Below are 18997 nucleotides of genomic sequence, written 5' to 3'. Positions count from 1 at the left end.
GATATCCTATGGTACAATAGTTATGGCGAAAGTACCTCGTGGAAAACGGGTTTTCGTGCTGTAACTAATCTTTTACGAAAAAAAACACAAGCGATTAGAAATCATTGAAGGTGAAGACTTGAAGTTAAGCCTTACTAGTATGTAACAAAATGTTGACAAATTGTTATTTGAGCATTTTATACCCTTCTCATTCATGATCAAATCTTTATTTTCATATAATTTTATATAAAACTTAAGTAATAATCTTTCCCCTTCTTGATTGGGTTCCTTCCAATTTAAATAGGTTCAAAAAGGATGCGAGTGTATTCAATAGAAATAGTTCTAGAATGTCTTTTTGTATTACATTTGTCCAATTTAAAAAGAACCCTATCAAAATGATAATTACTTTTTTAATCTATCAAAACATTTAAAATTGAATTTTAAAATGAACGCAAAATTGAATAGTGGTGAATGGGCTAAAAAAGTTTTGTGAAAGAATGAAAAAAACTCTGGCTCCATGGGAACATTCCTGAAAATAACGTTTACCGAGTAAGCTTACTTTTATCTGCCTGTAAAATATTGATTCAATCTCTGAAATATAGCATTTTCCATTATTGTACGCCTTTACCTAGTAATATTTGAAGTATTATTTAGTTAGGAATATGAAATATGAACTAGGATAGCCCATAGTTTTTGGCCCATGCCGTTTTCCGGTTTGTCGGCGTGATAAAATTGAATAAAAGAAGCTAAGAACTGAAAAGAGAAAGAAAAAAGAAAAGCTAGCTATGAAGAAGGGAAAAAGAGTGGTGCTTTTGGTTGGAAGAAATAGCTAGAGTTTATATGGTGTAAATAAGAAGAATAAAGAGGGAGAGAAAAGGAGAGAAGAGAGGCAAAGGGCCGGGAAGAATGAAAAGGAGGAGTCGATGAGGGGAGAGGGCGGAGGAGGGCGAGTAAAGGAATAATTAGTAGTTGTAGCTATAAGGCTAGAAGCTTGTTGGATTTCATCCGCCATCTTGCCTATTATTGATCGTTACCTTTTAATGGAGTCTAACGCAATTATGAATTGAGTTGAATTCCTTTTTTATTGTCGATTTATTGTCTCTTGTGAAGTCTTGCCTCCAAAGTAGATAAAATGGATGCAGTCAAGTCTTTTAACCAGGAAGTAAGTAGTAGTCTGGATGATGATTCTTTGGTAACTCGAGTAACTCCCCGAATTGCCTTTTTCAGCTCTCGTCCCTGTACGAGATCAAGCCTCCGATCTCCAAGGCCAAGATGACGAGTATAACCAAAGGTGCAATCAAAGCCATTAAGTTTTATAAGCACGTTGTGCAGAGCGTGGAAAAGTTTATTCAGAAATGCCGGCCTGAATACAAGATTCCGGGTCTGTACGTGATCGATTCCATCGTCCGCCAATCTCGTCACCAGTTTGGGGCGGACAAGGACGTGTTTGCTCCTCGCTTCGCCAAAAATGTGAATATCACCTTTTGGCATTTATACAAATGTGCGGAGGATGAGAAATCCAAAGTGATTCGTGTCCTGAATCTCTGGCAGAAGAACCAAGTGTTTTCCTCGGAAGTGATTCAGCCCCTCTTCGATCTCGCAAATCCCCTTTCGGATATGTCTAAAACGGTGGAGGATCAAGTGAAGAGAGGCAACGAGAAGAAATGTGTGTCTGCTCCTGGAGCCATCACGCTCGTCGCCCCAGAAAGCATCATTTCCTCGAATCCTCAAGCCACCACTTCCCTCAACTCCCCTCAGGCCCCGCCCCTGGATCAGCATGTCATTCAACAGTTACAAACTATTCAGCATCTTCTAAAGAACCACTCTCCTCATAACAATGATCAAGTTAAATTTAACAAAAAAGTACTGGATGACTTTGATTACTCGGATGAGGAAGATGGAATGGTGGAGAATGACATGAATCACCCGCCTGCCGCTATGATTGAGGCCTTACAAGGGTAATTGAAATCATCTTCCACGCTCCCTCCCTCCCAACCCTCACATATTCCTATCTTTCAGAATTTTGGGCAACGAGAGAGTACTTCAGCAACTCAAAAATATGGGTGCCATTTCCAATAGTCAAATTCAACAACTCCAACAATTACTTCCTGCATCCGCCTCGCATTTTTCGCCGCATATGCAACAATCCTCCATGTTATCTAATCAAATATCTGTTCCTGTTCAACAACCCCAATCCATGCCCGCTCAACTAATGCAAATGCCCCCTCCCCCTTCAATTCATTCATGGGCCACTCCTAAGGCACCACCTCCCCACAATCCGCAAACTCAACAACAAATTATAACTTTAGAACTAGAGGAAGGTGAACGCGTTGAAACAGATGAAGACATCCAAATTGTTGAAGACAGAAGTAATTATACGAGCGGCCGACGTTCCAGGTCTAGAGATCGTTCTAAGCGAAGAAGATCTCGATCGAGGTCTCCGGGAAGAAGAAAATCGAGAAGAAGTCGATCAAGAAGTAGAGATCGAAGCGGTAGACGTAGAGATCGGGATCGCGACAGAGACGAAGAACGAGAAAAACGCAAAGAGAGAGAAAAGAAAGGACTTCCACTCATCAAAAAAGATCATTTAAGTGGTAAGGGTTGTGGTGTTTATTTTTTCTAGATGTTTTGAATTTTTCCATGCATTTAATTATTGTCTTTGTGAGGGAATTATTTGGTGTCTCCCTGTTCAATAGGGGGCATTGGACAAAGTTTCCATAATATATCGTGAATAATACATGATTAAACCATTTTTTAAGCAACCATACCCTTTAATATGTTATTAAGTTGATGATCCTCCAGAGTAAGGCGGCTAAATTGTCAACTATTGCTCCTAAAATATGTTTAAAATCTCATTGAATTCTAATTTTTCTCTCTTATTCGAAAATATACTACAAAGTTTCTTGGATTTGTTTGCACCAAATGAATTTTATAGTTCAAAATATTTGAATGTACAACAATAGTTTAGTTGTACTATTTCATGATTTTAAATAATATGTAACTTTTGCTTAGTTTGTAGTACGACACTTTGGGTTGGTCATTTATCTCGCTTGGTGGCAGAAGATCATTTATCTGACATATTTGGAGAATATGGAGAGATCGTTTCTATCGATTTAATTCCTCCTAGAGGCTGTGCTTTCGTATGTATGAATAGGAGAATGGATGCTGCAAAGGCGCTAAAATCACTTTACAAGTATAAAATCAACAATAAACCGATAATCGTAAGTAATATTTATGAATTTATTTAAGCGTTGTTCTATGGCTTTCCTTTTTAGCTTGCTTGGGCACCTGGCAAGGGAATGAAAGACAAGCAATGGAAGGACTATTGGGATGTTGACCTTGGGGTTTCTTATATTCCAATTAATAAATTGGATCCTCAAGTTAATATGGCTGATCTTGAGGAGGGTGGCATGTTTGATGAAGATACAATGCCGGAGTGGATGAAAACAATGAGAGGTGTTGCTCCTATTGCTAATGCACAAGCTTCTCCTGCCATTGGTACCCCCACTATTTCGGCCCCACCTGCTGCTCCTCAATTTATACCTGTACCCGAGGGTATTCCACCAGTTTTAGAACCACCTCCTGGTCTTAATTTTGGAATGCCCATTCCTCCTCCTGGAGCTTTACCGCCTCCTAACGTGTTACTAGCCCCTCCTAGATTTGGAAGGCCTCCTCCACCACCACCAAGGCCAATTCCAGGAGGATTTGACACATCTCAACCACCTCCTGGATTGAGACTCTCATTTCCTCCACCTATTCCAGGAGCTCCTCCAACAGCCCCGCCTCCTATCATCCCAGAAAAAATTAATGTCCCATCCTTATCGAATCAATCCAATATACAAGCTGAGGAATGTGATGAAATTTGGAAGCCTAATGAACGTAGTCCTAACCCTGCAAAAAAAGATGAGGATATAGCTATTCGTTTGAGAAGCCTTGCTGGTGGCATGGAAAATACTCAGGATCTGATGCATTCCGTGAGATCCGATCCTTTTCAGCATGACTCCTTTGATGGCACCAATGGTGGCCAGCACAATGATGTACATCAAGACGGTAAGGTTTTTTTAAAATTTAAAAAAAAGTTAATATAACTGAATTAGTATTTGCATCTATGAAATTAAGATTTCTTATTTGCATCGATTAAATATTACTTCAGATTGGTAAATCGTACTATCAATTTATTATTGTTTTATTTACAACTTTGAGAATAGTTTAGTCGCTGTAGCTAAATTCCGACTCGAAAGACAAGATATTGCTGAGTTATGGTCTGGGATAATACTTATTTATTTTGAGATTTCATATAACAGTGTTTGCTTACTTCATTTTAAAATACGTGCAAAAATGTGAATACAATTTGATATATTATTACAAGTTTCTAGAATGGTATACATTTTTTCCAGGTGACTTCGGATCTGAACCTGTCCACAAGAAAGGACGATTTGTTGGAAATAATGACTTCCATGGTCCTCCAGATTTTCATCATGGTATGAGGCATCGTGGAAACGATAGATTTGAAAGAGGCGGTCGAGGAGGAAGACAATTTGATAATTGGGGCAGTGGTCCACCATTTGAGGGAAATGGAAGAGGAATGCCACCCCATTTTCGAGGACATGGTGGTAGAAGAGGTCGAGGAAATCATCATCCTGGTACTATATTAGTGTGCCTAATGATGTTTGATGTATATGCTTGTGCTTTGTGATTTTTCTTTTGTAGGTGATCGCTGGGTCGACCACGAAAGATTTGAAGGTTTCCCTCCTCCTAATATGGGCGGCCGTCCTATGTAAGTTACGACCTTTATTAATGTATTTAAATGACTTATGCAAGCACTGTTCGAAATCTCAAAAGTTTTATGCTCAATTTTAAACCATTTTCAGGCCTCCTTGGGCTAATGAAGGCCCTTGGAATGATAATGAAGGGCATTGGAACGATGCCCCACCGAGGAGAGGACGAGGAGGAAGGGGAGGTCCTCCTCGAGGAGCTGTTCGTGGGTTTGATAGGGATTTTAATAGTTTTGGGGGTGAATTTGATAGAAGAGAAAGGTTCTTTGATCGAAATATGTCTGACAATATAGGTGAGGATCGCCCAATTTCTGAGTCTGTCATGACAGATGACATTGCATCATTGGAGCCAAATGCTGAAGTGGAAAGTTACGATAATGTGTCATTACGAGATGATAGAAGAAAGAACCGTAAAAGTAGATGGAGTGAAAAAGAGGTTAATGACGAGTGTCCCCCTCCCCTCCTTCCAAATGATGTGATAAATCAAGAAGAAATTTTGAATACGGAGGAACAGCCGCGGCTATTAAATCAACATGATGAAGACCAAACTCCTGAAACTTCTGACCAGCTTTTGAGCAGAGAAACGAACGAAAATAATAATAAAGACATTGTTGATGATATTTCTCAAAGTAGTTTTCCTGTACAGCCAAATTCGTCAAACCAAGCTTCTTTATACGAGGACGATATAATTCAAGATAACCCTTCAGAATACTCGCAAACACAGAACATTGTAAACGAGGACAATGATAATGCTGAAGGAGGAGGGTGTGATAATGACACTCAAGTCTCAGCGGATGCATAAGTCATGATTCTAATTATGTTTTTTGGTTTTGCATTACTTATTTTAATACGTGAACTGTGATACATTTCAACTTCTACACTCAGACCAAAGTATTTGACCGAAATATAAGCTTTATGTAACTTCTCTCCAATAGATACTTAATATATGAGAAATGAGTATGAATTTTTGTCTAGTGAAGGAGTCATAGGTTTGTATCATATTAAAATGAAGATTATAAGCGCGTTACTTTTCATGTGAAGGTATTGTAAGCATTTCCATTGCCTCTTTCCAAATGTTGACTATATACTTGATCAAGAACTGTTCTTTGTTAAGATAATCTTGCGTGTGCTTTGAATCATTCATCATGTATCTTATTTCTTAATTTTAACATCTTAATGTAAATAAATTTCATATATTTACTCATATGTACTAAAAAATAATACACAAATACTTACTTTGCCTTACAATTTATGTATGTAGTCCATTTTTCCTTGCGGAAAAATAAATTATATCAAATCATATTTATTCATTTAAAATTGAGACTCTTGAATTTTTTTAAAACCTTTTAAATTATACTTCCAAAACTAGGTATATTAGTAATACTGTCGAAATTATTCTCACCTCTGTATATTTTTCAAAATAACTTAAATGCAATTCTATTATAATAGGTTTCAAGGGGGTTATAAAATGGTACAAAGATCAATTTTTAAAATAAATTTATATGGATAACTTAAAACATCTCACAAAAATGTATCGAAATTATGGAATGTTTTTTCATGATAGTTATCTCTAAAATTTTATTTATTTAATTTAATTCTAGACCAAGGTTTGGGAAAACTTTTTTTATTCGCTCAAATATTAAAACACAGATATTCTTGTGTTCTTGTAAATAATATACTTTTGTAATAAAAAGCATGAAGGGAAAATTGTCTGTAAAAGTTGAAGTTGTGTATTAATTGCATCTTGTACAAGTTGCAATTTGTACACAACATATATTTCTATATCTATGCTTATCAAGCTCGACTCCCATTCGCCAACTCTGTTCTAGAACTATCATACCATAAATGATTAAGATAACAATTCAAATTAGGAATAATTTCGATATACATTTATATATAAGTACATTTGTGTAATTAAAACATGGAAAAATATGCAGTTGAAATACAACCATGCATGCTTATTTTTTCAGTTCAGTATTTATTTAAAAAAAAGTAACTACCTATGAAAATGTTGGTTACTTTTCTCCCGAAGAGGCAGTTGTAATGTTAAAGTACACATTTTTATATAATAATAATTATTAAATCGGCTATAATATAAAGTGATCGGGAAGCTAAAAAATGTATTAAGTATGTAGTTCAGTTATATTCATAAATGTTCAATAAATAGTTATTTAAACGTATCTAATTGCCTTAAATATTATTGCTATTTTCATATGGGTTAACAAAAATCTCCTCCATATTTTTAATTTTATCGAACTTTGAATGTTGGATTATCAAAGGTTGTAATGTTGTTCTTGGATGAAGTTTATTGTTTGTATGATGATTTCAATATACATTCTGTTGGGTGCAATATATGTTTATACTGGTACAAGGTAATTGACCTCAAACCAATTTTGTCCGAAGGTCACAGTAAGCCAAATTGTAGTCGTAAATAGGATTGTATCCAAGTATCAAGTATTTCTACTTCTAAGTTCTTCACACTTGACAACCTCAATATGTTATTTATATAAATCAATTATGTCATATTGTGTTTTTTTATGAATATTTTGACCTATTATTTCAATACGTATTAAAGCACATTGCTATGAAAATATAATGCTTACTATGAGTTATGACTTTTTCGTCCTTAAAATAGATTATATTCCATCCATCCATGGGTCATTTTCAGAGTAGATATTCATTGAGTACATCTCCTATTTGAGTCATTTCCCCTTCTAATGAGGAGCTGTGAAGAGAGGAAAAAATTCGTTGTGAGCAATACGTATTGTAATTAAAGGGCAAAGTTCGCAACAAAAGAATCCATTTGATAAAAATGATATAATAAATCAATTAGAAATACTGAATAACTCCTATTAATGGATAAACTTCAGTTAAATAACATTATGGAAAAATTATCGGAACATTTATCGGAATCGATTCATCCTTAGTTATTTATTTGAATAAAGGTTCATTACTAAGGGGATGTTATCATATTCTTATTTTTTTATTAGTCCTTGACATCTTAAACTTCAGATTTTCTTGTTAAGTTATTACAGTCTAAAAAAATTATAATTAGGGTATATTCATTCTTTTTCATGATTCTACAAATTAATAATTTAAACAAAAAAGTCTTGAGTTAACGAAGTTAAATAGAGATTTTGGCCTATCATTAATTAATCCAGAGGTATGAACTATAGATATTTAATAAATAATAGATCCCGATCACTCATTTTTTAAATTTTTTTTTATAAATTATTATTATTGAAGTAACGCGCAATATATCTTCATTTTTTTTACAAGCTGTTTGCTCTATATATCTTATAATATGATCAATCTTTAGTCTAAAGTCTGAAAGGGGATTTCAGAGATTAATAAATGTCACATCTATGGGGATTATTTGAAAAAAAAAAAAAAAAAAAAAAAATCGTCGACGGAGGTCTCTCAGAACGAGAGCAAATATAATATTCACAATAAATGTAAGTTTTAATTGAGGATTTAAAAAAAAAATGACTGAATGCTAGAAGTGGTGTAATAGAGTCATTAATTTTCAAGTTACGAGTCGTTAAAGATGATTTTCAAGTTAAGTTATTATGGCGATGGTGACATGTATCAAATCAAGTCTCAAGTCACATTTTCGCTTTGACTCTTCTCTTGCCAAATCATAAAAGCCTCTGATATATGTTTTTATTTATTTAAGTAATCTAAATAACATTTGGAAGTCACGTAAGTCTCTAAGGTTATTTTGAGCTTGAACTCAATAAATATCGATTTTTTTATGACAAATATCATGTATTTGGCGGTTAAAAACATAAAAGTAAGGTTGTAAATTGTATGCCTGTTTGGTATGTAAAATAACCCACCGGAAATTAACTTGGTAACCATAAAGATTGTAAGAATGCTTGGAAGGAGAATAGTTTAGCTATCCTCAAGGCTAATAGGTTCCTTTTCCTACAAGGTTAGACCATCATGTAATCGGGCTTGCTAGAATTTTCAATCTGATATATTGTACGGACTGCTGCGCAAGACAGGCAGATTTTGACAAAACACGCAACCACTCATAGTCTTTGACGTGACTATTACTAGAATTTTCAATTTAATGTAGCGCACCGACTGCTGCCCCAGAAATATATATTTTGACAAAACACGCAACCACTCATCTACTATGACGTCAATATTAAAAGCGTGGTGGAAGTCAAACATCAGTCGTGCACGCGTTATGGTATAACCTTGTACTTCTATTAACCTTGGCTGTCCTAATGTTTCATTAAATTAGATGTTAGAAGCTATGATTGGAGGGAAATAAGACAGTCCACCTCTTAATCAATCATAGACCTACAAATATAACCAGTGATGCAAATCCAGTGTGTTTTCTAGCTGCCCGTTTTTTTTGAATTGGTAATCTGAAGGATGAATTCTCTTTTCTGAAGCAGTTGTCATAATTATTTAATTCTTGAGTAGTGAACATCCTTTCCTAAATAGATTCAATTATATTCAAAACCTGATTGAAAATGCGTGTTGCTCAGAGAAGACGGAGCGTAACCCTGATGATTTTTACAGGGTTATAGTTGTAAGTTATTTTGGACTCAGAGTAGAATCAGAGTAATTCTAGCAAATGTACTTGTTTATATTCTTTTCTCCTTCCTTCCTTGCACAGCTGATTGTATCCAATCTAATGAAACATCATGAGCATAATTCTTTTTCTCCTCCATAACATTCTTCAAATTTTCAGGGTTACCATGTTGATTTTCGTTTTTTTTTCTTCTTTACATGCCCATTCTACACTGTATTTTTATTATTATTGATGATAATCGGTAGCATTTTTTAGCTCGCCCGTTTTTGTAGAGTTGGCAAACTGAAAAGTGTTTTTTCTTTTCCTTAGCTATTAGCGGAGTGTAACCCTGAGGATTTGTTGTGGAGTAAAAATGATATTTACATATTTCCTTCTTTTTTTCAACCTTTTATGTTTCCCTCATGTAGGAATATAAATTCTGCATGATTATTCCCGGTCTTTAGAATCCCATGAGGCTATCAACAATAACAAAAATTACACCCTAAAAATGCTAAAGATTTACAACCTTGCCTCTAATAGACTGATATTTCCCCCCAAATTAACACTTGGACAAACAGTTTAAATAATCACCTAAAACTTTATATGCGTACGATATTGCCATAATTTTCTTTATCATTAAATAAAAGCTGCTTTCATGCCAATATTTTGAAAAATTAAATCCTAGGATTTTTAATTTTTTTTTTATGGATGGCCGTACTGGCTGCACAAAGAATTAATATAATTTTTTTTAATATCATAAATGTCAATAATTTACAAAAAATCCTGATAAATATTAATTTAAATGCTACCAGCCAAAATCCCTAAAATCGGTGGATTTAATCGGCTTGCAGATATATTGACATCTTATTTGAACGTAGATGCTTACCCCGATAAACTAGGAGTATGTATATTAGTAAAATAAATTGTTGTTCAGATTTATTATTTTTTTTAATTGGTCAAATGGAATTGCACTGATTAAGTTTAAGTATCACATTTACTCCATCTGACCTAAGATTCTACTTTGAAGTTCACATACATGAAGTATATTTCCTTTTCTAGGAACGACCTAGATGCGAACCTACGCACATTGTGTTCCGAGAGAATAATCCCTCCTGAGCTCGTTGTCAATTGAGCTGCGACGTTCCAGTGATTAAATTTCGGCTTATCATTTGAATTACACCATGTATCAACAATTTTTGAGATCAGGTTTTAATGGTTATTTTATATTTGATTTAGGTCGAATTACGCGAAAATTGAAATTAATTTTTTTGCTCTAGTGGTCTACTAATGGATGCTTTTAGTGAATATTAAAGACTAAATGACACACAATGGTGAGCATGGGTTAATTTTTACGTCCATACATATTGTCTTTCTTTCTTATAAAAATAACTAAAGTCTCGACGAAGAAATTAACATACGCTCGCTACTGAGTGAACCTTCCTGTAGGCTAAATTAAATTTCGGTATGATCAAATCCTAACTTTAGGGGTTTATGATTAAAATCTAATCATGAATGAATGGAGATACAGTGAACTTATATGTATTAAAAAAAATCATTCTTAAAAAAAGTTGATGTACTGTAATATAAACTGTTACGGGTTTATTGACAAAAAAACAAAAACAATAATCTGAGGATAACATGAATATGACTTTTTTTTTTTAATAATGGAAAAAATTAGTATTTAGAGTGGGGACTCAAGACTTGCCTTTATTTCGAAACAGTTGATTTTTATGGAATCAAGGAAAGACAACTCAAAACTAAATTTGTTAAATGTTTAAATACTTTATTTAGCTATCTTTTTTATTCAATTCGTCCTCCTTCACAAGCAATAACAGCTCTCAAAGATGAAGGCCTAGCCCATGGCCTACTAAGCTGTCATGAGCTAATCCATATTTGCAGGAGTCATGTAGCAGACATTCTTCTCCAAGAAGCCCAAAATTGCACGGTCCAGGGGGTTGAGGTCGGGTAGACGAGGGCCACATGTAAACAGGCCGGAAGTTAGCCTTATTCTATGCTGCAGACGTTTTGCTTATTCTTGTTTGTATGGGGGTTTGATGGACTTCTTGATGATCCAGACAGTTCGAATGAAGATGCCAACGTTCTTGCACCCTTCTTGGTACTGACACCGGCGTGGAGGAGATTGAACATGCGTTGCCTTTTTGGGTCGTTGCTCCAATATTTTTACAGTTAAAGGCATTGGATAAAAACAAGATTCTTAATTAAAAATAACGAGAATAGAGTCGGAATTAAATGCACCTGCAAGTTTTGGGTCCTCACTCTTTATAAATAAATATAGTTACATAAGCGAAATTTACATTTAACTAATAATTTCATAACATATTTCAATTTTTTATATTCTCGTATAGATCAAGGAATAGTGCGTTTTCAAGTTACGTCAGCATTGTTGATATCGACCGTTTTGGAGCCCTAAATAACCATTTTTTAAAAACAATGAAAACTCTTTTTTTTATTAAAATGAAGGAGAATGGCATCGAGAAATATTCATTGGAGGTATTATTTTATTCTTATAGAATGTCTTATATTATATAATTTTTTTTATGGTTAATTTATTATTTTTTAATAGAACGGCTAGTGTAGTCTTACACTACCTCTTTAACTGTGTATTTGTGAGAGGTGAAGAACGTTTCAATAATAAATTTGCACACATCAATGAGAAGCATTTGTTCTTATCTTTCAAACTAGATATTGCAAGCAAATATATCTCACTTCTGATGACAACTAAAAGGGTGGAGATTCCAACTTTGATCCTTGCCACTCATGACGCCTCGAACATCTTCAAGGAGCTCGGGGTCAAACGCCATACCATCTAGCAGTTGGGTTCGGCCTCAAAAATCGTTCTTGAAGTGGTAGGTTTGTCAAGCTAACTCCAGAAGCTGCCAAACACTTGTTTAAGGCCAATCCATGGCCGAACTTGTAAAAAAGAAGTACCTAGACCGGTCTACAATTTAAAGGTAAAAATACTATCTTTTTCTAAGGATTTAGTTTGGAAGGGAATACAGCCTTTGATTTTTTATTTGTTTTACCGAGTGGTCTATTAAAATCTGAACACTTTGAACTTTAAATCTCAACAAGATATAATTTATTAATGAACAATAGAATTTCAACAAAACAAAAACTCTTAGCGGCAAATATGGCTTCCAGGCGGCGGAGGATAGCTTGGCACCCACTGTGGATGTAGTCCTCTGTCATGAGGACTGTCAGTACTGGCTGACAGCGGCTTCCAGGGTCTATTTTTCGATGATGGACACTGCAGGCCTTCTCCTTGACATGTATCCAAAAGGGTGTAGTGCTATAGAAGGGCCAAAAGGGCCAAAAAAGAGTTGAAAAGACAAAAGAGTCTTGTAACGGAGGAGATGTGCTTATTGCATTCCTAGTGTCAAAAGTGACCTCTTCACCCTCACAAGGCTCTTTCCACCCACTTTTTTAATAGCTTTCTGGACAGTCTGGTGTCAAAAATAGAGATCTCTTGCACGGGCCCTCAGGGACTTGAAGGGATTAGTATGGGCTGTTTTCTTTAACTCCTCAGGGTCTAGTTTGACCTTTTTGACAGAGCCTTTCTTCCTTTCCAACGTTTCGGATTTGCTGCCGGTATATACTGTGGTTCTGGAGACGCCTAACTGTTTGGAGTGTGCAAATGGAAATTCGTCGTGTCATTTTCTCTAATTGTACGTAAGCCAGCGAACCCAGGTTTGTTTTTGTTTTGTAACTCCTGTTGTATGATTTAATATAGCGAAATATAAATTAATTTCAATTGCTCCACCTTCCTTAATTATTGAATTAGTAAGTGTTTATATTTCAATGAAAAATCCGGTAAGGGAAAAAATTCATTTGAAGCGTAAATTATAATTAATTACTTTTTCTTTTACAAAGTTTATTTTCGTTGAAATGAGTCTAGCTCAGTAGCAATATTGATATGATTCTTAATAATTTTTTTGAATCTCTTGAGATTGATGTCAGAATTTGAGTATATAAAACAATTGTTTATAGTTGCATATATATCCATTTTCATTTTTTATACAAAATAATTTATTATTACAATTTTTCTAATTTAATGTTCCTTTAATTGGTGAGATGTAGTGTTGTGTCGGTCCTTATTTAGGACCGCGTTCCAGTTCGGTCCCATCCTGTCCAGTTCCACTTGTCGGTCCTTAAAGAAGGTAAAATTGATCCCTCATGACGTCAGTGAGGGTGCTTTTCCTCTTTTTAATTATTCTGTTACATAATAAAATAAATGATATAACTAAGTAAAAACATAATAAATATGTTCGTATGATATTGTATTATCATACGAACATATAATATTTTTGCAAGATTTGTGCAATAATCTTAATATACATATATCTTAATAAACCATCGATATTTTTATGAAAAATTCAAAGGATGGACCGGTTCCAAGGACTGACGATCTTAATTGTCCATTTTTTTGTATATTTATTTGCAAATTAATGTTCTGACTTATTTTTCTTTAACAACAACTTTTTATTTAAAAAATTTTTTTTTTAGTAACGTAATCGTCATAGGGTAAACTTTTACACTGATAGTATTGTGTGATGAGAGAATAAAATACTATATTATGTATTAATACAATTTGTTAAATCGAATTTCCTCCTAAGTTGACTCCTCTGTGACGTCATCAAAATAGCCAGTAAACAAAATCAAAGACATCTTCTATCGACCCACCTTATATATAGTAACCTTGATCTATCTAAGATTTTGTCTTTGTAGTCCATTTAAATGTTGTATATATCCTTTTCTTGGAGCGACCAAGTAACGAACCCTACGTATACAGAGCTCAAAATAATAATTTCTCACAAGCCCGTTGCCCACTGAGCTGCGTCGCTCCATTCAAAAATTTCCAACACTAAATACACTGCATTAAAAAAATCCAATAAAATCCTTATTACGGCTAAAATAGATCTTTTACATGCAAATATTATTTTATAATTGAAAGACAAATTTTTTACGCTTTAAATAAACTCAATGCAAATAAAAAACTGAGGTTTTCTTCCTTTCCAACCAAAATCTTTTCAAGCTTTAAATTATCCTTTCACAGGAATCGATGATGATCCCAAGTGAAATATCAAAACCAAAAAAAACAACAACAGATTTTGTATGAAAAACGAATTTCGGATTCGTAATCTACCCGTAGTAGTAGATCTTTACTAGACCTAGATATGGAACTTGAAAAAATATAGAAACAATAAAATTATCTTGACTTGTGTTATTAATTAGATTTAACTAAGGACTTGTTCAATTCGTTAATGATTATGCTATACCTCTATTAACTAGCTCCTTATTGTGGAAGTGGCCTGGAGATGAAACAGCATCTTTTAAGTACTATAGAAAAAAAAATCCCGAAAATGACTTATTCACCAATGAATGCGTATTTTTTAAATCTATTTTCAAAATAATACAAGAAAATTTTTGCAAATCTTTTTATGCTCAATCAATAGTTATATATAACATTTAAAGTTTACAAAGTAATGTTTTAAGGTCATTTAAAATGTCAAAGGAAAAAAAGGTCAACTTCTCCTAAATTGTTATTTATTTGTTGGTAGTAGGGTGTTCAATTTTTATGGTCATCTGTTAATTCAATTTTTTGTTGTATTTAATGAAAAAGTTATGTTTGAGAGGTTTCAGTCTTCAAAGGGCGTTTTTTTAAATACCTCTATAGCAATTTTAAAATGACTTTTTTTTAAACATCATTATCTATTTGTAAAAATGGATTCAAAAGTTTTATTTTTAACATTATGTTGCAGAAGTTCAGAAGTTTTGATTCTAAAGTTATCTTGTTAAATTTCAAAAGATTTTTTTTTCTAGTGTGCTTAAAAGATGTTTTTGCAATGAAAATTAAATTTGATTTTTACGCCCCCCTACGTATTGTTCTTTTAATTTGCTTGGGATTGTTATTGTTCTGAAATGTTCATAGGTGTACAAAAAATAGTTCATATATATGTCTGATGTCGTTCTTAAGTTCTGCTCGAAATCTTTAATGAAGTACCTGATTTTCTTAAACTTATTAATCTTAAATGTTTTTACAGCTTATATAGTCATTCTCACTTTGATGATAGTATTCTTTTTAAGCTGAACAATCGCAATGAAAGATACATTTTGTTATTGAAAATACAAATTCATGTAGGACATATTAAAATTGAAACAAAACAAATAAAAAAAGTAGAAGATTATTACCTACATAAAATTACATTAAAATAAAGATTTAATCATTCATCGGAAAGAATTAGTTAGATAAAGGATGTCTCTACTATATAGATGACGGACCTTAAAACACGAAACTCAGAGTGTGGCCTACCCTGCTTCAATAATACAAACTCTATTTCTTCTTTTACCTGATTGAATCTGTGAAATAAGTTATTATAAACATTTTTTTCAATAAAAAAGATAAAATTAATTAATAGTAACTATAAAAAATATAAGTATAAATAAAAAGTCACTTTATGTTGAATTAAATTGCAGCTTCACAATCTTTCGTGACTTGATTTCAGTTGCTATTTTCTTAGTAGATACTCTCTTTCGGCTCTCTTGTCCTATTCCATCATTGAGTTCAACAACCAAGTTCTTGCAAATAACATTGAAAAGGATTTGTGAAATTTTGGCAAGAATGCTTGACCATTTATGAACCTGTTCACAGTCTTTGGCAACAATGGCTTCAATTAATATTTCAGAGTTCTCCTGCATTTTTTCACAGAAGGTGGGAACTAAGGAAGCTCTTGGATTTGGTGCTCTGATTAGACAGCCCTTTTCTTCTTGTATGCCGATAATATAGGTAAATAGATAATGAACATAGCATAGAGACAAGTGAGGAACAGCATGTCTGATGTCTGAATTGACAATCCTCCTCTGCTCATTATGTCAATAAACTTGCCCATGTTAACTTGTTCTTCTTCCGAGACTGGCACACGCCTAATCCTAAGTTTAAGTGGAGAGTCACCTAAAGACAGAAATGATCTCCAAGATGCACATTTTAGTTTCTTCTTGAGAGAATAGGCAATGTATCTCACAACAAAATACAGGGCATTGCTTTCACCTGTAGTGGTATTTGTCTCCAGATCCAAAGGCTACCAATCAGTGAGGATGATTTCAACCTTTTCAATGACAACATCTGCCAACACCTCTTTAATCTCTGAGATGTTCATGTTGAATTTCACAAGGGACTTTATTCTGATCTATTTTTCAGAATTCCTGGGTTTGCCTGACACTGATTTAATAGTTGGCTCCGCTGTGTTGTCTGCAGCAACCAAATCTTTTTTCAATACTGTCGGACTGGAACATTATAAGCAGTATGTAGACGAAGTCTTCATACTGCTCCATCCAATAATTACTCGGAAAGATCGGGTACAGTAAGACATGTATATCTCTTTAGTTGGTACCCATGACAATGTTGCTTATTGACCGACTTGATGATGAAGTCATCCTCCGTGAAATGGAGTTGCAGATTCTTGAATTCTTAGTTATTGTATAAATTGCTTCTTGGCTTTTCTTGTTAACTTATGATCTTGGAATGGCTCTTTCCTACTTTGATTAGATCTCTTGATTAGGGGGCACATTGAAGCCTGGGAATCTGTGACAACTGATGCCAGGGGTCTTGGGAGTGCCACATATCTCTGTTGGTCTCCAATGACTCAGCATTTCCACCCCATCTTCTTCGAAGTAACGTCAAGATAAAAAACCTTTGTACTTAGCACTTTTTATCAATACTAAAGGAAACGTATATGCTATATAGGCCACCTTCTGATACCGGCGTGCGTTTCTTATTCTAAGAGAGCAGTCCAGATGAATTAAGAGCGTCCTTCCATGGTTAGATGTTCTGATAACAATTTGTGAGTAATTGGTTTCAAATTAGTCATGTTTAACCTGTTCAGTCTTCACGTTCAATGGTTTGTAATCATTTTTTTTTTCTCAGAAAGATGCCAACTGGGCTAAACCCTCTTTCCACGAGGTATGTATAAAGCTGTAAAATCTATCAATAACTTTCTTGCAATAGCCCATAAAGTAGGATACGTGACAGACGGACTTCTTTTTGAAGCCAAAACTATTTATACACCTTTTGAAACTGCGCCTTAAGTTCTTTGTGGCTTTTCGTTCTTTTTGTTTATCGTTAAACTCAACACATTAGAATACATTATTATGTCGAAAGAACAACAACAACTACTTACTTGCCGCCGTAGTGTCCTCAGTTTTTGTGCCAAATATGGATTCAAAGGCAATCGTCTACCGCGTCAAAGGCCGCCTGGACAAGGGTAAGTACCTCTGAGAATCCTCCAGGAGTGGTCGTCCAAGAAAATTGTAGTCAAAGCCTTTTAAGAACAGCATGATCTCTCTATGACGGAGATGATCATGGACGTCAATGTTTCAAGGTCCATCGTATCAAGGGGCATCAAAAAGGCTGGACGTGTCTCTACGAGCAGGAAAAGTACCCTTCCTGACAGGAGAGATGGCGAAAAAGTGAACCATTAGTTCTTTTCCTTTTTGTTTTGTTTTGCTGAACTGAATATAGTATCTGATGGCAAGCAAAGTCCTAGGCCTTCAGAATCCGACACCCAAATGTTGAGCTCTTAAAGAACTCTGTCGACGAGCAGTGGACTGCAGAGTCCTAAATCAAAAACACCTGCAGAAAATTGGCCGCCTAGTAGTCCTTACTTCTACCTACTGTAGTCATATTCAAAATTTATATAATGATAAATTGTTTAGGATAGTAAATATATAGAAAAATATACATCTGGTTTTAGAATCTGCATGAAGAACATTTAAATGTTGTACGTAGACCAAAAACTCTTCATCCTAGACGTTTGACGCGGACAAGTTAGTAAAATTCATGACTTCCCAAATCATGAAATGTTGTCACGTACCACATCACAAATATAATAAGCTTTAAATAATTGTATTAACCGTTATTAAAATTTATATATAAATATGTAGAATATTCATTTATTATTATGATAATGAACGCAAAATTTGGCGTATTTTCGTAGCCTAAATAAATATGTAGACCCCAATTTTTTATTTTGCTAACAGACCCCTGACAGCTTATATCGACTCCTAGAGGTCAAGCTAGATCACTTCTTTTTTTTTACATTAATAACTCCCAATCATTACAATCACCATTGATTTCGCCATATTTGCAGTGCCCCAGTCTGTTGTAGCACCACATTTCCATCTGGAAATATTGTCTTCATCCACCACTTTCTTCTCATTCACACCTAGATCTGTAGTATGAGTTTTGTTTGACTTGGTTGAGTCTGGTTCACTTTTTGTAAAGATTGAAAATTCGTACCTGGTACAGGGTGGCCACGATAAATTGGAACTACTTTAAACTTCATCCAGATCCATAATGTGGATATTTGGGGTTAAATCATACTAATATAAAAGGTTGCGTGAATAATACACTATAACTTCCACCACAATTGTTTTGACAACAAAAAAATAGTCATCATGGAACAAGCAAGGAGAGACGCCATCCTCGAATTGGCTTGCGCGGGACACAAGCCCTCTGCTATCTACAAGCTTCTTAACTACCCCAAGACCACGGTGTACCGGGTCTTCAATACCTGGGAGGTTGAGGTGGAGGTCTGCCGCAAGGCCCACAACATGAGAAGTGACCAAATTCGCACTCCCCACTTCCTTGAAGGCCTCCTGAAGTCCATCAAGGCTTCCCCGTGGACTTTTTTGTCCAGGT

General features: G+C 34.6%; 1 protein-coding gene and 2 long non-coding RNA genes across 3 annotated transcripts; 2 read left to right on the top strand and 1 right to left on the bottom strand.

The window, feature by feature from the left end:
• Positions 1-887: 887 nt before the first annotated feature.
• Isha (Insulator su(Hw) mRNA adaptor) lies at positions 888-6934 on the top strand. Its single transcript, XM_040717062.2, has 8 exons — positions 888-1141; positions 1207-1937; positions 1999-2573; positions 2992-3200; positions 3255-4029; positions 4377-4622; positions 4690-4756; positions 4851-6934. Exons 1-8 carry the CDS (start codon positions 1112-1114, stop codon positions 5554-5556), a joined length of 3339 nt encoding a protein of 1112 aa, XP_040572996.1. The 5' UTR covers positions 888-1111; the 3' UTR covers positions 5557-6934.
• On the bottom strand, positions 6129-7470 carry LOC139906018 (uncharacterized). Its single transcript, XR_011781204.1, has 2 exons — positions 7358-7470; positions 6129-7305 (listed from the first exon to the last, which is right to left on the bottom strand). It is a non-coding gene; the product is annotated as an uncharacterized lncRNA (long non-coding RNA).
• A 2878-nt stretch (positions 7471-10348) lies between these two features.
• On the top strand, positions 10349-11783 carry LOC139906017 (uncharacterized). The gene is made up of 3 exons (XR_011781203.1): positions 10349-10488; positions 10560-10613; positions 11649-11783. It is a non-coding gene; the product is annotated as an uncharacterized lncRNA (long non-coding RNA).
• The last annotated feature ends 7214 nt before the right edge of the window (positions 11784-18997 follow it).

This window comes from Lepeophtheirus salmonis, chromosome 7, assembly GCF_016086655.4.
Source record: "Lepeophtheirus salmonis chromosome 7, UVic_Lsal_1.4, whole genome shotgun sequence".
NCBI lineage: Eukaryota > Metazoa > Arthropoda > Copepoda > Siphonostomatoida > Caligidae > Lepeophtheirus > Lepeophtheirus salmonis.
Note: the sequence above shows the minus strand (reverse complement) of the source record. Positions and strands in the feature narration are given on the sequence as shown.

Bases quoted from the DNA above. Each gene is read 5' to 3' on its own strand.
- Isha (XM_040717062.2), top strand. From the start codon at position 1,112: ATGGATGCAGTCAAGTCTTTTAACCAGGAA. The intron at 4,030-4,376 runs GTAAGGTTTTTT...CATTTTTTCCAG, and splicing joins CAATGATGTACATCAAGACG to GTGACTTCGGATCTGAACCT. The intron at 4,623-4,689 runs GTACTATATTAG...TTTCTTTTGTAG, and splicing joins TCGAGGAAATCATCATCCTG to GTGATCGCTGGGTCGACCAC.